This window comes from Rhynchophorus ferrugineus, unplaced genomic scaffold (genome assembly GCF_030347505.1).
Source record: "Rhynchophorus ferrugineus isolate W39M unplaced genomic scaffold, kcgeb_rfMv2 rfM3, whole genome shotgun sequence".
NCBI classification, from domain to species: Eukaryota; Metazoa; Arthropoda; class Insecta; order Coleoptera; family Curculionidae; genus Rhynchophorus; species Rhynchophorus ferrugineus.
The window spans coordinates 69,950,322-69,968,103 of NW_027472582.1; the positions used below are offsets into that span (position 1 = coordinate 69,950,322).

Here is a 17,782-nt window from a genome sequence, read left to right on the forward strand (position 1 = left end):
AGCTCAGTGTAGCCATGCAAGAGGATGACTTCTGTTACTCGCTATTGCTCGTCTTTTTGGCGATAACATGTCAATCAATTTATTTAATTGGTGTCGGTAGACATCTACAGTAACATTTTCATTCGGATTTAGCAGGTCGTAATACACTACACCTTGCTGATACCACCATATGTACAGAAAACGTTTTTTGACCAGGAATAGTCTACTTTGGTGATGATATAGACAGCACATCTGAAATAACCCATGACTTTTGTAGTTGAGGATTGCCCTAGAGAATTTATATTTCATCGCCATCCCCTAATAGTTTAAAATATTTTTACAGAAGTTTAAAATCACTTATTAATAGAAAAATAGAAGGTACAACATGAGTTAAAAACAAAAGAAGTAAACGAAACAAATTACTACAGAAACATATGAAAACTATAAGAAAATATATAAATAATTTAGCACGAAATGATATTAAATGGCAAGACGATAAGTTAACAGCAAAAATATTTTCAAAAATCTAGATGGGATGCAAATAAAAGTACCTAACAAAACTGTAATATTTAAAATTGGAACAACTAGTAAAAGAAGGCCATGTGGATTCTAAAAAGGAAGAAACATAAAACAGTAATTAAAAAAATCTTTGAATACCCTGAATATGTCATAAAAGACGCCACCAATATGTTTAACGCAATGCAGTTTGAATGCTAATGACAGTACCTCCTATTATACAACCTAAGGTCGCCCATTTAATATAAATAACCTTTCAATGCACATACAAGTATCAGTTGATTAATATCAGTGATATCAATAACATCTCTCAACATGTACAAATTCGTAAGTTTCCCAAAAATGTTTACAATATGTGACTGACGCTTTACTTTATTTCTAGATTCTTTTGGCCGCCTTATTGGCCGTCTCTTTCGCTGCTCCACAACCGGAAGCCGACCCCAAAGCCGATGCTAAACCCACTATCATAGCTGCAGCAGCGCCTGTGGCTTATTCTGCTCCTTTGGTTGCCGCTGCCCCCGCTGTATCTTACGCTTACAGTGCTCCTCTGGCTTACAGCAGTTACGTAGCTGCACCAGCTGTATATGCTGCAGGTTACACCTCAGCATATTCAGTCATAGTGTAAATGTAAATGATCAAAATATATAAACATGAAACCAGACTATATGTTAGTGTATTTATCATCATAAACCCAAATTAACAGCCTTAGTAAATATATTTTATATATTCTCATTTTTAAAATACATTAAACTAAGTTATATCAAAACGTATGTTTCCGCAAAATTTTGGAAACTTATAATGATATGTTTACAGTGTATAAATTTCTGTATATAGTCCTATAAAATAAAGCCAATAAAACAGCCTATGCACGTCATGGATGACGTGTAAATGCTGTTTGTAAAAATTTAAAATTCGTTTTAAACTCGAAGTGGATTTTTCCTTTTCATTTTACGCTAAGCATCACGTTAGACAAAAAGCAAAACACATTAGAACCAAAATAAAACAACTATACTGGTTAGTCGGAAGATACTCTCAACTTGATCTAAAATCAAAGAGGTTCATCTATAATGCAAATATAAAGCCAATTTGGACCTATGGGGTGCAAATATGGGATTGCACTAAAAATTCAAATCAAATAGTCATACAACGCTGTCAAAACAAAGTTCTTCGACTGATTACGAATGCCTATCGCTACGTAACCAACGAAGAACTGCACGATGACCTGGAAATCAAATGGATTTGCGAAGTTATCCAAGATTTCGCATTGAAACACGAAAGAAGATTACTAAATCATACTAACGTGGAAGCAATACAACTGCTGGTCAGCGCGCAGAATGTCAGGAGATTGAAGCGAACAAAACCATTCGAACTTATATAAAGTGTATACCTTTAGTGTAAACTATAGCTATAAGTTATTATAATTTAATAATTGAGGAATACATATTGATTATTTTCTCGCACTCGTCTTGCTTGTGAATTAATCCAAGTCCATAGGAAACGTAGAGTAATAAATTAATTATAAATTAAGATTGTACTAAGCGTATCTAATAAAGATGTTATAAAAAAAAGCAGAACAAATTTATTCAAATCTTAACCTTATATTAGTATGTTTACAGTCTATAAGTATAATTTTTTCATAAACCTAATTAACATACCTAATATAAAAAGAAAAAATAGAAAAAGAAAAAAAGAGCCCGAAAAAAAATATTGCAGACTTTATCCAGGACAATGTTCAAGTTATTAGTTTTTAGTTGTAGTTCAATACCTCTGAACGTTTAAATCCCATCTGTTCATATCAGACACCAATAAACTGTAAATCAGACAATATGAAAAACAGGTTGGAAAATGTTGTAAATATCACTCGACTGTCATTCATTTAACTAAACTTTAATCATTATAAAAAATATATATATAATAAAAATATAAAGGTTTCCTTGCTTATCGCAACATACAAGATATGTTGATTACGAACTTCACATCTAAAAATTAATCTTGAATAGCTGTATATTTTAAGTTAATGTGCTACAGAATGATTTTAGTATTTTGTTCCGAATATCAAAAAAACTTCATTTTCGCAACTACTTCAAAGTCCCCATATTCACCAGATATTGCACCTTTACGTTATTACTTGTTGAATATTACTTATAAAATATAGCTCAAAATGAGGAAACTTTTGCATAACTTTAACATGTGTAGTTTTCCAAAAAGATTGGGAAAATTAGTTGGCAGAGATGGACACAACATTTAATTGAATTAAAATAGGAATTAATGAACCAAAATAGTTTATGTGTCAAATGCAGTTTGCATATTAATGATAGTACCTCCTACTATATAACCTAAGGTCGTCCATTTAATATAAATAACCTTTCGATATACACACATGTATCAGTTGATTCATTTCAGTGACATTAATAACCTCTCTCAATATGTACAAATACGTAAGTGTTGCAAAGATAATTACAAATATGTGACTGACGTTTTAATTTATGTTTAGATTGTTTTGGCTGCCTTATTGGCCGTGTCTTTCGCTGCTCCACAACCAGAAGCCGATCCCAAAGCCGATGCTAAACCAGCTATCATAGCAGCAGCAGCAGCTGCTCCTGTGGCTTATTCTGCTCCTTTGATAGCAGCTGCACCCGCTGTATCATACGCCTACAGTGCTCCTCTGGCCTACAGCAGTTACGTAGCTGCACCAGCTGTATATGCTGCAGGTTACACCTCAGCATATTCAGTCATAGTGTAAAAATAATTGATCCAAATATATAAAAATGATTCCAGGCTATAAATTAGTTTCTCTATAACCACACACCCCAATTATTATTATTTCAAATACGTTTTAGTCAGATTAATATGCTTCAGAAGAAAACACTAGTATTTATCATAAACAGATAATATTAAACTGATCTATAACGATAATCATTCGTCAATATCAATTCATAATAATAATTGATCAATCAAACAACAATATCAATTCACGACACCTGCCAAAACGTAAAAAACCAACATGATGTGACAAATTTAAAGTCGATAGATGAAAATAAACAAGTTCAAAAACATCGTCAATATTAATTGAAATTAATGAAACTTACAATAACTTTCAAACACACGTTATACGAATAACATACTTCTTAGCAGACTTATTAACATTTACCAAAGTTCTACTCTCATATGGCAATATGCAAAAAACATATAAATAATAATTATATATGATTATATTTAGTAATATCTTCAATTATATTCGTAAGAGGATTAAGCTTTATAAAAATATCATACATCTGTGACAGGCACATGTTTAACTAGGATAACCTGACTTTAGATTAGTTTTGGTTAATAAACGTAACTCAGATCCGGAAGCCAATAGTATGAACATAAAATAATGTTATTTCTTATTAAATATTCGTTGTTATACTTAATTATAAATGACTCCCAATGTTTCCAATTTGTCAAATACAATAAATATGAGGCCAATAATGATATAACAATTACTTATTATTAGTTTTGAATATAAACTAAATGAAAATTGAAAAAATGAAAAAAAAAACAGTGTACTTGTGTAAACAACCGAAAATAATATTGTTTAGTATATATTCTATGTGGTACTTAATTATAAAGTACTCCCAACGTCATGACCAGAATACTCTTAAAAAATATTTTTTGTAAACACAGTAAATGTTTAATAAATACGGCTGTTTTTACCTCAAATATGTCTAATTATATCTTTATAAAGTAAGCTATTTTAACGATTTGCTACAAATATAAAAAAGAAATCACCTTATGATAAAACAATATATATGTACAAAAAAAAACGTTAATATTTCAAATGAAGTGACGTTTGTTACTTGTTTCGAATATAAAAAACATATTTTCACAAATATTGCAAATGCCCTAAATACTGCACTTTTATATTATTACTATATGCTTCACATTATTCACCACCTTCATATGAAGAGACTGTTTTTGCGATATGAAATTGAAACATTGGGAAAATTAATAGTTATGGACAAAATAATTTAATATATGCGTACGCATACACAAATTAACACTCACTGAAACAAAATGGTGTAGGTTTTTAGCTCTATGCAGTTTGCATATTAATGATAGATCCTCCTACTATACATACTAAGGTCGTCCATTTAATATAAATAACCTTTCGATGTACACTGAAGTATCAGTTGAATTATTTCAGTGACATTAATAACTTCTCTCAATATGTACAAATACGTAAGTGTTGCAAAGATAATTATAAATATGTGATTGACGTTTTAATTTATGTTTAGATTGTTTTGGCTGCCTTATTGGCCGTGTCTTTCGCTGCTCCACAACCAGAAGCCGATCCCAAAGCCGATGCTAAACCAGCTATCATAGCAGCAGCAGCAGCTCCTGTGGCTTATTCTGCTCCTTTGATAGCAGCTGCACCCGCTGTATCATACGCCTACAGTGCTCCTCTGGCCTACAGCAGTTACGTAGCTGCACCAGCTGTATATGCTGCAGGTTACACCTCAGCATATTCAGTCATAGTGTAAAAATAATTGATCCAAATATATAAAAATGACTCCAGGCTATAATTTAGTTTCTCTATAACCACACACTCAAATTATTATTATTTCAAATAGGTTTTAGTCAGATTAATATGTTTCAGAAGAAAACACTAGCATTTATCATAAAAAAATAATATTAAACTGATCTGTAACGATAATCATTCGTTAGTATCAATTCATAATAATTGATCAATCAAATAACAATATCAATTCAAGACACCTGCCAAAACGTAAAAAACTAACATGATCTGACAAATTTAAAGTCGATAGATGAAAATAAACAAGTTCAGAAACATCGTCAATATTAATTGAAATTAATGAAACTTACAATAACTTTCAAACACACGTTATACGAATAACATACTTCTTAGTAGACTTATTAACATTTACCAAAGTTCTACTCTCATATGGCAATATGCAAAAAACATATAAATAATAATTATATATGATTATATTTAGTAATATCTTCAATTATATTCGTAAGAGGATTAAGCTTTATAAAAATATCATACATCTGTGACAGGCACATGTTTAAATAGGATAACCTGACGTTAGATTAGTTTTGGTTAATAAACGTAACTCAGATCCGGAAGCCAATAGTATGAACATAAAATAATGTTATTTCTTATTAAATATTCGTTGTTACACTTAATTATAAATGACTCCCAATGTTTCCAATTTGTCAAATACAATAAATATGAGGCCAATAATGATATAACAATTACTTATTATTAGTTTTCAATAAAAACTAAATGAAAATTGAAAAAATGAAAAAAAAAACAGTGTACTTATGTAAACAACGGAAAATATTGTTTAGTATATATTCTATGTGGTACTTAATTATAAAGTACTCCCAACGTCATGACCAGAATACTCTTAAAAAATATTTTTTGTAAACACAGTAAATGTTTAATAAATACGGCTGTTTTTACCTCAAATATGTCTAATTATGTCTTTATAAAGTAAGCGATTTTAACGATTTGCTACAAATATAAAAAAGAAATCACCTAAATACTGTACGTTTATATTATTACTATATGCTTCACATTATTCACCACCTTTATATGAAGAGACTTTTTTTGCGATATGAAATTGAAACATTGAGAAAATTAATGGCTGTGGATAAAATAATTTAATATATGCGTACGCATACACAAATTAACACTCACTGAAACAAAATGGTGTTGGTTTTTAGCTCTATGCAGTTTGCATATTAATGATAGATCCTCCTACTATACATACTAAGGTCGTCCATTTAATATAAATAACCTTTCGATGTACACTGAAGTATCAGTTGAATTATTTCAGTGACATTAATAACCTCTCTCAATATGTACAGATACGTAAGTGTTGCAAAGATAATTACAAATATGTGATTGACGATTTAATTTATGTTTAGATTGTTTTGGCTGCCTTATTGGCCGTTTCTTTCGCTGCTCCACAACCAGAAGCCGATCCCAAAGCCGATGCTAAACCCGCTATCATAGCCGCAGCAGCACCTGTGGCTTATTCTGCTCCTCTGGTTGCCGCCGCGCCCGCTGTATCTTACGCCTACAGTGCTCCTTTGGCTTACAGCAGTTATGTAGCGGCACCAGCAGTATATGCTGCAGGCTACACCTCCGCATATTCAGTCATAGTGTAAAAATAATTGATCCAAATACATAAACATGACACCAAGCTATAATTTTGTTTCTCTATAACTACACCCCCAAATTATCATTATTTCAAATACGTTTTAGTCGGATTAATATGCTTCAGAAGAAAACACTAGTATTTATCATAAACAGATAATATTAAATTGATTTATAACGATAATGATTTTAATAAGTATAAAATCATCAATCAAATCACAATACCAATTCACGGCACAAAGAATTAGCGTAATCTAACAAATTTAGTCGATAAATTAAAAGGAGTAAGTTCAGAAACATCAAAAATCGTTCACCATTGCTATTCACTTAATGACACTTGAAAACATTTAAATGAAACAATCGTTTCAAATACACGTGTATGAATAACATATTTCTTACTAGACTTATTAATATTTACTAAAGTTTTCCTGGTTAACGGCAAAATAACAAAAACGTATAAATAATTATTATGTAAGGTTATATTTTAAGATATATTCGATCGTAAGTAATGACAGACAGTTGTCTAAATAGGAATAATAAACGCGTCTCAAAGTCGGAAACTAATAGCAAAACTATAAAAAAGTGTTATTTTTTTATTAAACGTTCGATGAAGAATTTAATTATAAATGACTTCTAAGGTTCCCAATCTGGTAAACCCAATAAATGTCAGGTTAAATCGTTTATCATATTATTACTATTAGTTTTGAGTGGTTTTGAACATAAACTAAATGAAAATTTGTTTATGGTACTGATATCTATAGAAAGTTATTGGGTAATAATAACACAAAATAATATTTATATTTTAGTTATATTCGATGTGGTACTTAGTTAGAAAAGACATCCAACTTCAGGACTAGGATGTTAATATAATATTTTTGGAAACACAGTAAATTCCTAAAAAATCCGCTTCTTGTAACATCAAATATGCCCAATTATATTCTTAAAAAGTAACATTTTTAGAAAAAGCCAGTCGAAAAGATATATAAAGATATAAAGATATATTTTCAAAATCAGGCCCACGGCTTATTATTGGTGGAGACTTTAATGTTAAACATACAGCTTGGGGTTCACTTACTGACCCGCGGACAATAATAAAGTCCCAGACCTGCTGGATTTCTACATTACAAAAGGCATCTCATTAAATCAAATTAGTACAGAAAGCTTCTGCGATCTAACATCTGATCACACTCCAGTATTGTTAACACTGGGCGCGACAATCCTAAGAAAAGCAAAAAAGCCTAATCTTACCAACAAATATACTGACTGGGACAAATTCAGATTAATACTACAGGAACAAATCAGTTTAAAAGTAAGACTTAAAACTATAGATGATCTTGAGCAACAAACCAAACATATAACTGAACAAATTCGGTCAGCTGCAAAAGATGCTACCCCAATAGCAAGAGAGAAGTCAGAATATGAAGTACTTTACCCCCTCGAAATTAGAGAAATGACAAAAGAAAGGCGAAAAGCTAGAAGAGTATGGTACAGAACCAGAAATGCTGCAGACAAAACTACTTTTAATAGAATTAGTAATCAGACGAATTAAAAGATCAAAGAATATAAACAGAATTGCTTTCAAAAGTATGTAACTGAATTAAGCCCACAATCAGACAAAGATTTATTCGCTATGGAAAGCAACTCGAAGATTTAAAAGACCAATTATTCGTGTACCACCAATTAAAAATGATCGAAATGAATGGGTTCGACGCGACAATGAAAAAGCTGAATTGTTCGCACAATACTTATTTATATTTAATGTCCGTTTAAGGCTGAAGCATGTCCCGGAATGCTTTAAAGTGGCACAAATAATTATGCTCAAAAAACCTGACAAACCTGCAGAACAAGTCGAATCGTACAGACCTATTTCGCTACTACCTGCAATATCAAAGCTATTTGAGAAACTGATATTTAAACGTGTTAAACATTTGGTAACAATACCAGATTTCCAGTTTGGTTTCCGAAATCACCATTCAACAATCGATCAAGTGCACAGAGTAACTGCGGCTATTGAAAGAGCGTTTGAGGAAAAGAAATACTGCCCCGCAATATTCTTGGATGTCTCACAAGCTTTTGATCGGGTTTGGCATTTGGGATTAATCTGTAAGATGAGCAAATTGTTACCGCGTAACTATTGTCAATTGCTGGAGTTATATTTATTGGAAAGAAAAGAGTATCGCACGAAATGGCGTTTTCGACATTTAAAAATATCTCGGCTGGAGTTCCACAAGGTAGCGTCTTAGGACCTCTCCTGTATCTGCTCTACACTGCTATAATTGTGGAATACATACTGATGTATTTTCTCGCACTCATCTTGCTTGTTCATTAATCCAAGTACATAGGTAAAGTAGTGATAAATTAATTGTAAATTAAGATTGTACTAAGCGTATCTAATAAAGATGTTATAAAAAAAAATTATATTCTTAAAAAGTAACATTTGTAGAAAAAGCCAATCGAAAAGCTAAAAATAAATCGATTATTCGAAATAAGTATCAATGATTTTTAATGATAAAAAATATATAACTATATGGAAAAACTATGTATTTATATAAAGAAAAACAAAATAATGTTTTTTCATATATTCATTATCACCCTTAACATTTCAAGTTAACGGGCTGAGAGGTGAGGTTTAGTTAGTAACTGATTTCTAATATATAAAAAAGTCATTTTTGCGACTTGTAACCCGTATTCATCAGATATTGCACCTTTAGATTGTCACTTGTTTAACATTATCCACCACATTCATGAGCAGGCTTTGCATAACTTTGTAAAACACGTGTAGTTTCTCCAAAATAAAATTCAAAGCTTGAAAAAATTATTTGTCAGCACTGCACAAAATATGTAAAATAAAGTGTACATGTGCATACACTTAAATTAGAACTAAACACTGACAAAACGGTTTATGCTTCAAACGCCATGCAGTTTGCATATTAATGACAATACCTCCTATTATACGACCTAAGGTCGCCGATTTAATATAAATAACCTTTCGATGTACACACAAGTATTAGTTGGTTCATTTCAGTGACATTAATAACATCTCTCACCATGTACAAATACGTAAGTATTGCAAAGATAATTACAAATATGCGATTGACGCTTTAATTAATGTCTAGATTGTTTTGGCTGCCTTATTGACCGTTTCTTTCGCTGCTCCACAACCGGAAGCCGATCCCAAAGCCGATGCTAAACCCGCTATCATAGCTGCAGCAGCGCCTGTGGCTTATTCTGCTCCTTTGGTTGCCGCTGCCCCCGCTTTATCTTACGCCTACAGTGCTCCTCTGGCTTACAGCAGTTACGTAGCTGCACCAGCTGTATATGCTGCAGGCTACACCTCTGCATATTCAGTCATAATGTAAAAATAATTGATCCAAATACACAAACATGACCAAACTAGTTTTTTTTTAATTTTTTACAAGCTCAAATTATGATTATTTTAAAAACGTTTTCGTCAGAATTGGCATCAATAGATGATATTAAACTCGCCTCAAACAAAATTACTTTAACAAAATTATTCTAAATTGGAGTGATTTTAAAGTGTGTAGGTTAACGAACGTTAAAGACATATTGAACTTCGCCGGACATATACCTGGAACTGGTGGAAGTATCATTAACATATCTTTGCTAAGTTATAAATTTATTACAAAATCACGACCTACTAGACGATTTAATAAAATATAGAGTTGGTTTTTTGAACAATTCGCCGTTAACTTCAGGTTGAATACCAATATCACCTGATAAACTATTATTTAAAAATTCAATTATAAAAATATAACGAAGAAGGTAAAACTAATGAAGATAAATATAATAAACAAGTATAAATGTGGTTCAAAAATATTGACAAAGAAGAAATAAACGTTCAGGGCAAAACAAACGATTTCAGTGTTTTAATAGCCCATAATAATTTATAGTAAAAAATAGAGACAAACAATAAACATAAATTGTATATCATAATAACTGGTCCACCAGTTCACAATAGCGATGGCACACAACAACATAAAATGGACATAATTTTAATCACAAATAAGGCTTAATCAGTAAAAATATTTATGTTTGAAGATTACCTTTACAAACATTCCCTAGGTTTGAAAAAAACTATCAAAGATTTAAATTTGTTAATCAAAGCATTCGTCTCTTTCTAAATCTAATTCTCTTAATCTAATTTGCAGTATCGAAAGTCGCGTTAATTTACAGTCAATTAAGTAAACATAAAATTGTTAATACTATTAACTTCTATACAAAATTGAATTAAATATTTTTAAGTCAGCGCTCCTGCCTCTTGGACATATTCCCTGTTAGACTCACGTCACTTAAAAGGAAGAAAATAACAATATTATCCAAAAAGATTGATACCCATTAACGTACAAGTGCACAGACTATAGATAAAATGGAAAGATTAAAACAATTAATAAAGTAATGATTTGTGATTAAAGTCGCAACCTACGTCAACAGTTTCAAATTTGCCATAAAAGAGACACATCGGACAAAGGGAAAAGTTAAATAAACCTATTAATGGATGCTTGTCAATTAATATATTTTATTTAATTTGATTTAGACAACAACAGCGGGCAGAGCGGAATAAGCAGCAACGTAATCTGCAGAATAAACAGCTGGTGCTGCTACGTAGCTACTGTAGGCTAATGGAGCACTGTAAGCTACAGGAACAGCAGCAGGAGCGGTTACCAGTGGAGCAGAATAAGCTACCGCAGCCAAACTAGGCTTGGCTTCAACTTTGGGTTTAGCTTCAGGTTGAGGAGCAGCGAAAGCAATAGCCAAAAGGGCAGCGAAGACAATCTATAATAATATTTTGTTTATACTTATATAACCAACGGATGAAATATGACAACTTACGTATTTGAACATGTTGATATAGTTGTTACTTAGTTCGGTTAGATCAAACTAATGATGAGCATAACGATCAAACCCCAATTTATATACGTACCATAACCTTCCTCGAGTTTATAAAAAGTGCGACAAGAATAAGTCTTGAATTTAAATCGAGTTTTCAGTTATACATTAAATACTTAGTCACTTATTGAATATGTGGACTTTAAATATATTATATTCTGGACTTGATATTATTGCGATAATTATATTGAAAAAATATACAAAATAACATTATAGATAAAACGTTAATGTATATAAATGAATTAATAATACAACTATTTAGAGGTTGAATGAACATTGTCTTCAAGACCTTTAAGTATCCTTAATTAAATTGATTCGGTTAAAATTCAAGACGTGAATTGAATGAAGGCTGTAGTTTCTATATAAATTGGGCTTGGAACAGGATCTTCAACATTAGTTTCATTTTATCGAACTAAAAAACAACTACAACAACATGTTCAAATACGTAAGTGATTACTATCTTCATTGTATATATAGATACAACAAAATATAATTTACAGGTTGTATTCGCTGCCCTTTTGGCTGTTGCTTTCGCCGCTCCTCAACCTGAAGCCAAACCCAAAGCTGAAGCCAAGCCTAGTTTGGCTGCGGTAGCTTATTCTGCTCCATTGGTAGCCGCTCCTGCTGCTGTTCCTGTAGCTTACAGTGCTCCATTAGCATACAGCAGCTACGTAGCTGCACCAACTGTTTATAGTGCAGATTACCTTGCTGCTTATTCCGCTTTGCCAGCGGTTGTTGTTTAAATTTGTAAAGTAAATAAAAATGCATCCATATATAAACATATTTTATTTTCCCTTTTTAATATTCAAAAATAACTTTACTTGATAAGAGTGCTTAAGTACGATTAGTGTATGATATAGGAGGAATATTGTGTGTTAGATTTGGCAAATACGGTGGATGCGAATAATTTATACAGCAGGTTATAGAAACTTGAAAAATACAATTCCGCGTATCCGTTATACCATTTTATATATTTTACTAAAATAGAAGCCAGCCTTTTTTTCCAGAAGATTTCCTTTTCATCTAACAAAATAAAATAAATGAGTTACCTTTGAAAATTAATGCATTACAAAGCAACAGTACGGTACTAAATTACAGACTAGTATCTAGCATTAATATATTTTAGTTTCCTAATACGAAAGAATGCGAAAAAAAATCTTCTTGAATTAGAAATATTACCTGGAATTAAAAGAACTAATTTATAGTCATTTTTTTAATATAAAAACAAAATAATAATTATTTTTACAAAAAAAAATTGAACCGACTTCAAAAAATAAATAAAGAACTCACTAAAAGGTAAAAAATAATACCGAACGTCGGTGCCCACTTCAAACTGATTTTTATTTAGTTATTAGAAGGATTATTGTGTACATACATATTTTATTTTAAAACGATTTTTCTGTGTTAGAAGTCTAAGTTTAATTGTTTTTTACCTTTTAGTGAGTTCTTTATTTATTTTTTGAAGTCCATTAAATTCTTTCTTGTAAAAATATTTTATTTTTATCTTTTTGGTGTTAAATATTTACTCAATAAATTACGAAGTTATTTTATTATCTATGACAATAGATAGCTCAAGTAAAAGTACAGCCTGTATGAGAAAAAATAGGAATAAAGAAACAATGATTGAAAATAAGGAAAAAAAGTTAAATGTTCCAAGAAAAGTAGAGAAAAAAAGTTGTTGCCCTGTTGGGAACCGAACCCCATCGTCCGCGTGTAAGCTTAACATTCTAACTATTACACCATAGAAATAGTTGGCTATCGTGTTTCTACAACATCTCATACCATCCATATGGTTAGTGTATAAAAAGCAAACTGAATAGATTTTACACTGAACAACTTCCGATTTTTCGTCAAATGCATTCAGTAATAACATTATAAACAAATATCTGATTATTTGAGTTAAAAAACATGTGAAAACATTACGTACGTGCCTTTGAAATTTGTGGTATTCCCTCAATTTCCCCCCTTCCCCCAACAGATCCTAATTTGGTTTCAATAGGACCACCTCGAAAATGCGCTCTTTCCAATAACAAAAGATTTTTGAAAATCGGCCCAAAATTGACGGAGAAATCGGCGAACATACATTAAAAATATATATACAGCCGAATATAACAATTCAATTGAAAAGTCCCCAGCCTGACACATAGATGGCGCTACTAGAATTAAATCCATATGTTTTTTAGTTATCCCTAACCCCAGAAAGACGTGTATAAATTTGACAGCTGTCGGATCATTAGTTTGCGAATTATAGCATTTTGAGTGAAGCAACTTTTGTTATTGTGAATAAAATGGATAAAAAGGAATTTCGCCTGTTGATAAAATATTGCTTTTTGAAGGGAAAAAATACAACTAGAGCAAACACTTGATTTGATGGCGAGTTTCCGGACACTGCCCCAGGAAAATCAATCATCAAGGATTGGTGTGCTAAGTTTAGACGTGATGAAATGAGCACCGAAGACGGTGAATGCAGTGGGCGTCCAAAAGAGGTTGTTACCGACGAAAACATTCACAAAACGATTTTGAATGAACGTAAATTGAAATTGAGTGAAATAACAGCTGAACGTTAATCATTCACGAAATAATATTTAGGTATGAGAAAGTGGGTGCCGCGCGAGATTACTTTTGACCAAAAACAACGACGAGTTGATGATTCGGAGCAGTGTTTAAGATGATCAAGCATAATAAACCCAAGTTTTTGCGTCGATATGTGACAATGGATGGAACATGGCTCCATCATTTCGCTCCGAAGTCCAATCGACAGTCATCCGAGTGGACTGCACACGATGAACCTGCTCCAAAGCGTAGGAAAACGCAATAGTCGGCTGGCAAGGTTATGACGTCTGTATTTTGGGATGCGCATGGAATAACTTTCATTGACTAACTTGAAAAAGGAAAAAAGCACCATCAACAGCGACTATTACATACCTTATTGGAGTCTGAAGGACGAAATCGCCGAAAAACGGGCGCGTTTGAAGAAAAATAAAGTGCTGCTTCACCAAGACAATGCACCGTGTCACAAATCAGTGAAAATGATGGTAAAAATCCATGAATTGCTTCCTCATCCGACAAATTCTACAGATCTGGACTATCTGGACTATTTCCTGTTCTCAGATCTCAAAAGAATGCGCGCTGGGAAGAAATTTTCGTCGAATGAAGAGGTGATCGCCTAAACTCAGGTCTATTTTGAAGCAAAGGACAAACCGTACTATAAAAATTGTATCGAAAAATTGGAGGGTCGCTATAATTAGTGTATCACCCTTTAATAGAATTATGTTGAATAAAAAAACTAAAAAAATGCCAAAAAAATGTGTTTTACTAGGTAGGCCGGGGACTTCAATTTACTTACTATTACGAAGTCGGTTAAAAATGATAAATACGTTGAATGTTTTGTTATGTGGTTGTTTTATTTATTCTACATGTTAATATTGGAACTAGTCTGATGGATCTTAGATTCCGGAAGTTGATGTTAATCCTTTGACTTTTAAAACTAAAATTACTGTATAATTGATTGTATAGTAGAAAGACATAATTTTCCACAAGAAATAACTTTTGAGATGGAAATATTCCCTCCTCGACATTCATTGATGGATGATTGGTTTTCATAGTTAGTAAGGTAGTTCATAGGTAGTAAACGTTATAGGAATGCTTATTTTATGACTCTTGCGAAAATAAAATAGATACGTTATGGGAAAATTCATTTTCGAACACCTCATTTAATTACAAAACATATAACAATGTTTTAAAACTACCTTCAGAATTGTAACTGAATGTATATAGTGTTGTGTACATGTACAAAATACTTATTAAGGTTGGCAAATACGCGAATTATTTGTACTGGATCTATGAAGATAAATAGTTATAATAATATATATAATAATAGTGATACAATGAACTACTATAATTGTACTAGGAATTTGGAGCGTTCTATTTAGACAAGTATTGAAGCTAATTATCAAATACATGAATTTACCACTCTCATTTTAATACTCCTAAATATGTGTACAAAAGGGTAAAGAAAATACAGTCATAAATTGAAGTTTTTATATTTCGGTTAGTCTTAAACAACAAGAGCTGGTAAAGCGGAATACGCAGCAGTGTAACCTGCAGAATAAACAGCTGGTGCTGCTACGTAGCTACTGTAGGCTAGTGGTGCACTGTAGGCTACGGGCACTGCAGCTGGAGCCGCTACTAATGGAGCGGAGTAGGCTACAGCAGCCAAACTAGGCTTGGCTTCAGCTTTGGGTTTAGCTTCAGGTTGAGGAGCAGCGAAAGCAACAGCCAAAAGGGCAGCGAAGACAATCTATAATAATATTTTGTTTACACTTATATAACCAACGGATGAAATATGACAACTTACGTATTTGAACATGTTGATGTAGTTGTTATTTAGTTCAGTAAGATGAAACTAATGCTAAGTATAATGATCAAACCTCAATTTATATACGTACCATAACCTTCCTTGGGTTCATAACGAACGCTCGAATAAAAACATGCCTTGAATTTTAATAGAATATTCAGCTAAATTTTAAATTAATTGTTTCTTTACAATTATTGGATTTGTTAAATATGTATAAATATACCTTATTTAAGTTCTAGATTAGATAAAGCATAACTTGGTAAAAATATATCAATAATTAATTAATATTCATTATCACTACCAAATCGTTTAGCAATTCTTAGCAAAAAAATTGTTATTCCTGTGATAATTTTATAGCAAAAGCTATAATATATTGTAAAAAAATATAAAAAAACATAAACATTTAAACAAGTTGCATAAATGAAGAAACCAAAACTCTTTAGAGATTGCCACAATGTCTTCAAAATGTCCCTGGCTGAAACCACTTAATTAAAATTCAAGCCACATTACTTCTGAGTCATTAATTATAAACCAAAAACTGAATGAAGGCTGAAGCTTTTATATAAATTGGCCTTTAATCACAATACTCAACATTAGTTTCAACTTGTTGAATCAAATAACAACTACACCAACATGTTCAAATACGTAAGTAATCATATTTTATCCATTAGTTTTATAGATGTAAACAAAATATTATTACAGATTGTCTTCGCTGGCCTTTTGGCTGTTGCTTTCGCTGCTCCTCAACCAGAAGCCAAGCCCAAAGCTGAAGCTAAACCTAGTTTAGCCGCGGTAGCTTATTCTGCTCCATTAGTAGCAGCCCCAGCTGCAGTTCCTCTAGCTTACAGCGCTCCCTTAGCTTACAGCAGTTATGTAGCTGCCCCAGCTGTATATACTGCAGATTACCTTGCTGCTTATTCTGCACTACCTGCAGTTGTAGTTTAAATAAAATAAAATAACTGACAACACACCGAAATTTGATTATCATTTTGCTTATAATATATATATACTTAATATAATAGAAAAACTTTTGCTCTAATTCTTGTCTTATTGACGACAATAGAAAAAATAGCAGCCGAAATAAATAAATCACAAACGTCACATAATAAAACCTAATAAACTTGGAGACGGATCAATATAATCACACGTAAATATTAGCCTATTTATATGTGTATAGAAAAGTTATTCTTGATTTAAAATGTTAATGTACGATTCATATTCCTGTATGTGTAGGATGTTTTTATTTTCTGCATCAACATGAGAAAATCTGTCACTGAGGGTCATAAAATACTCTCAAATATTTATGTGATATCAATATTAGCTTAAGTATGTGTCTTGAATAAATTCAATGCTTCAAGAATTGCAACTCCTATATCAAAACAAAACAAAACAAAACTAAACTAAAAATGGACACTAAAACCGAGTAAAATCATCGAGAGATATCGTTATATCCTTAGAGGTTATATATACATAATGGTCCTTAGAGGAGCATAAGTGACCAAGTTATTTTGCAAATGTAACATATTCCCCACCTTCTATGAGAATCACATCTTTGGATCAATGGCTAAACCTTGACTGAATAGCACTTTCGATCTTATAAATAGGTTAAAAATTGTACCTATTTACAGATTAGTTCTAATGATGTGGCCAGTGAGAGGCAAAAATTCATATCATAAAGACAGTTTTGTTTTTTTTGTATATATAGTCTGTTCAAAGTTATTTTGTACATACGTCATTTAAATTTGTGACATCAAAACGTCGCAATGTTGCCGCATCAACTCTGAGTTTTATTTCAATTGGGCTTTGATATACAACAAAATTCTAATCTAAATAAAATAATTGAACAAAAATGT

At 31.8% G+C, this 17,782-nt stretch overlaps 5 protein-coding genes and 4 long non-coding RNA genes across 10 annotated transcripts in view; 6 read left to right on the plus strand and 3 right to left on the minus strand.

The window, feature by feature from the left end:
- The window catches only part of Epg5 (ectopic P-granules autophagy protein 5), a 71,253-nt gene that overhangs the window by 18,878 nt on the left and 34,593 nt on the right, over positions 1-17,782 (minus strand). The window lies entirely within an intron of this gene.
- LOC143193422 (uncharacterized) lies at positions 695-1,156 on the plus strand. Its single transcript, XM_076399631.1, has 2 exons — positions 695-822; positions 878-1,156. The coding sequence occupies exons 1-2, from the start codon at positions 811-813 to the stop codon at positions 1,118-1,120; spliced, it is 255 nt and encodes an 84-aa protein (XP_076255746.1). The 5' UTR covers positions 695-810; the 3' UTR covers positions 1,121-1,156.
- On the plus strand, positions 2,809-3,281 carry LOC143193415 (uncharacterized). Its single transcript, XR_013005010.1, has 2 exons — positions 2,809-2,933; positions 2,990-3,281. It is a non-coding gene; the product is annotated as an uncharacterized LOC143193415 (long non-coding RNA).
- Positions 4,574-5,060, plus strand: LOC143193417 (uncharacterized). Its single transcript, XM_076399627.1, has 2 exons — positions 4,574-4,716; positions 4,773-5,060. The coding sequence occupies exons 1-2, from the start codon at positions 4,705-4,707 to the stop codon at positions 5,016-5,018; spliced, it is 258 nt and encodes an 85-aa protein (XP_076255742.1). The 5' UTR covers positions 4,574-4,704; the 3' UTR covers positions 5,019-5,060.
- LOC143193414 (uncharacterized) lies at positions 6,259-10,057 on the plus strand. 2 transcript variants are annotated; one of them, XR_013005008.1, is made up of 3 exons: positions 6,259-6,376; positions 6,433-6,615; positions 9,960-10,057. It is a non-coding gene; the product is annotated as an uncharacterized LOC143193414 (long non-coding RNA). The 2 variants fall into 2 exon arrangements; XR_013005009.1 differs by lacking the exon at positions 9,960-10,057 and having other exon boundaries at positions 6,433-6,714.
- On the minus strand, positions 11,180-11,551 carry LOC143193431 (uncharacterized). The gene is made up of 2 exons (XR_013005014.1): positions 11,516-11,551; positions 11,180-11,458 (listed from the first exon to the last, which is right to left on the minus strand). It is a non-coding gene; the product is annotated as an uncharacterized LOC143193431 (long non-coding RNA).
- LOC143193425 (uncharacterized) lies at positions 11,980-12,427 on the plus strand. Its single transcript, XM_076399634.1, has 2 exons — positions 11,980-12,017; positions 12,073-12,427. Exons 1-2 carry the CDS (start codon positions 12,006-12,008, stop codon positions 12,313-12,315), a joined length of 255 nt encoding a protein of 84 aa, XP_076255749.1. The 5' UTR covers positions 11,980-12,005; the 3' UTR covers positions 12,316-12,427.
- On the minus strand, positions 15,600-16,013 carry LOC143193427 (uncharacterized). Its single transcript, XM_076399636.1, has 2 exons — positions 15,930-16,013; positions 15,600-15,872 (listed from the first exon to the last, which is right to left on the minus strand). The coding sequence occupies exons 1-2, from the start codon at positions 15,939-15,941 to the stop codon at positions 15,630-15,632; spliced, it is 255 nt and encodes an 84-aa protein (XP_076255751.1). The 5' UTR covers positions 15,942-16,013; the 3' UTR covers positions 15,600-15,629.
- On the plus strand, positions 16,532-16,968 carry LOC143193421 (uncharacterized). The gene is made up of 2 exons (XR_013005011.1): positions 16,532-16,574; positions 16,632-16,968. It is a non-coding gene; the product is annotated as an uncharacterized LOC143193421 (long non-coding RNA).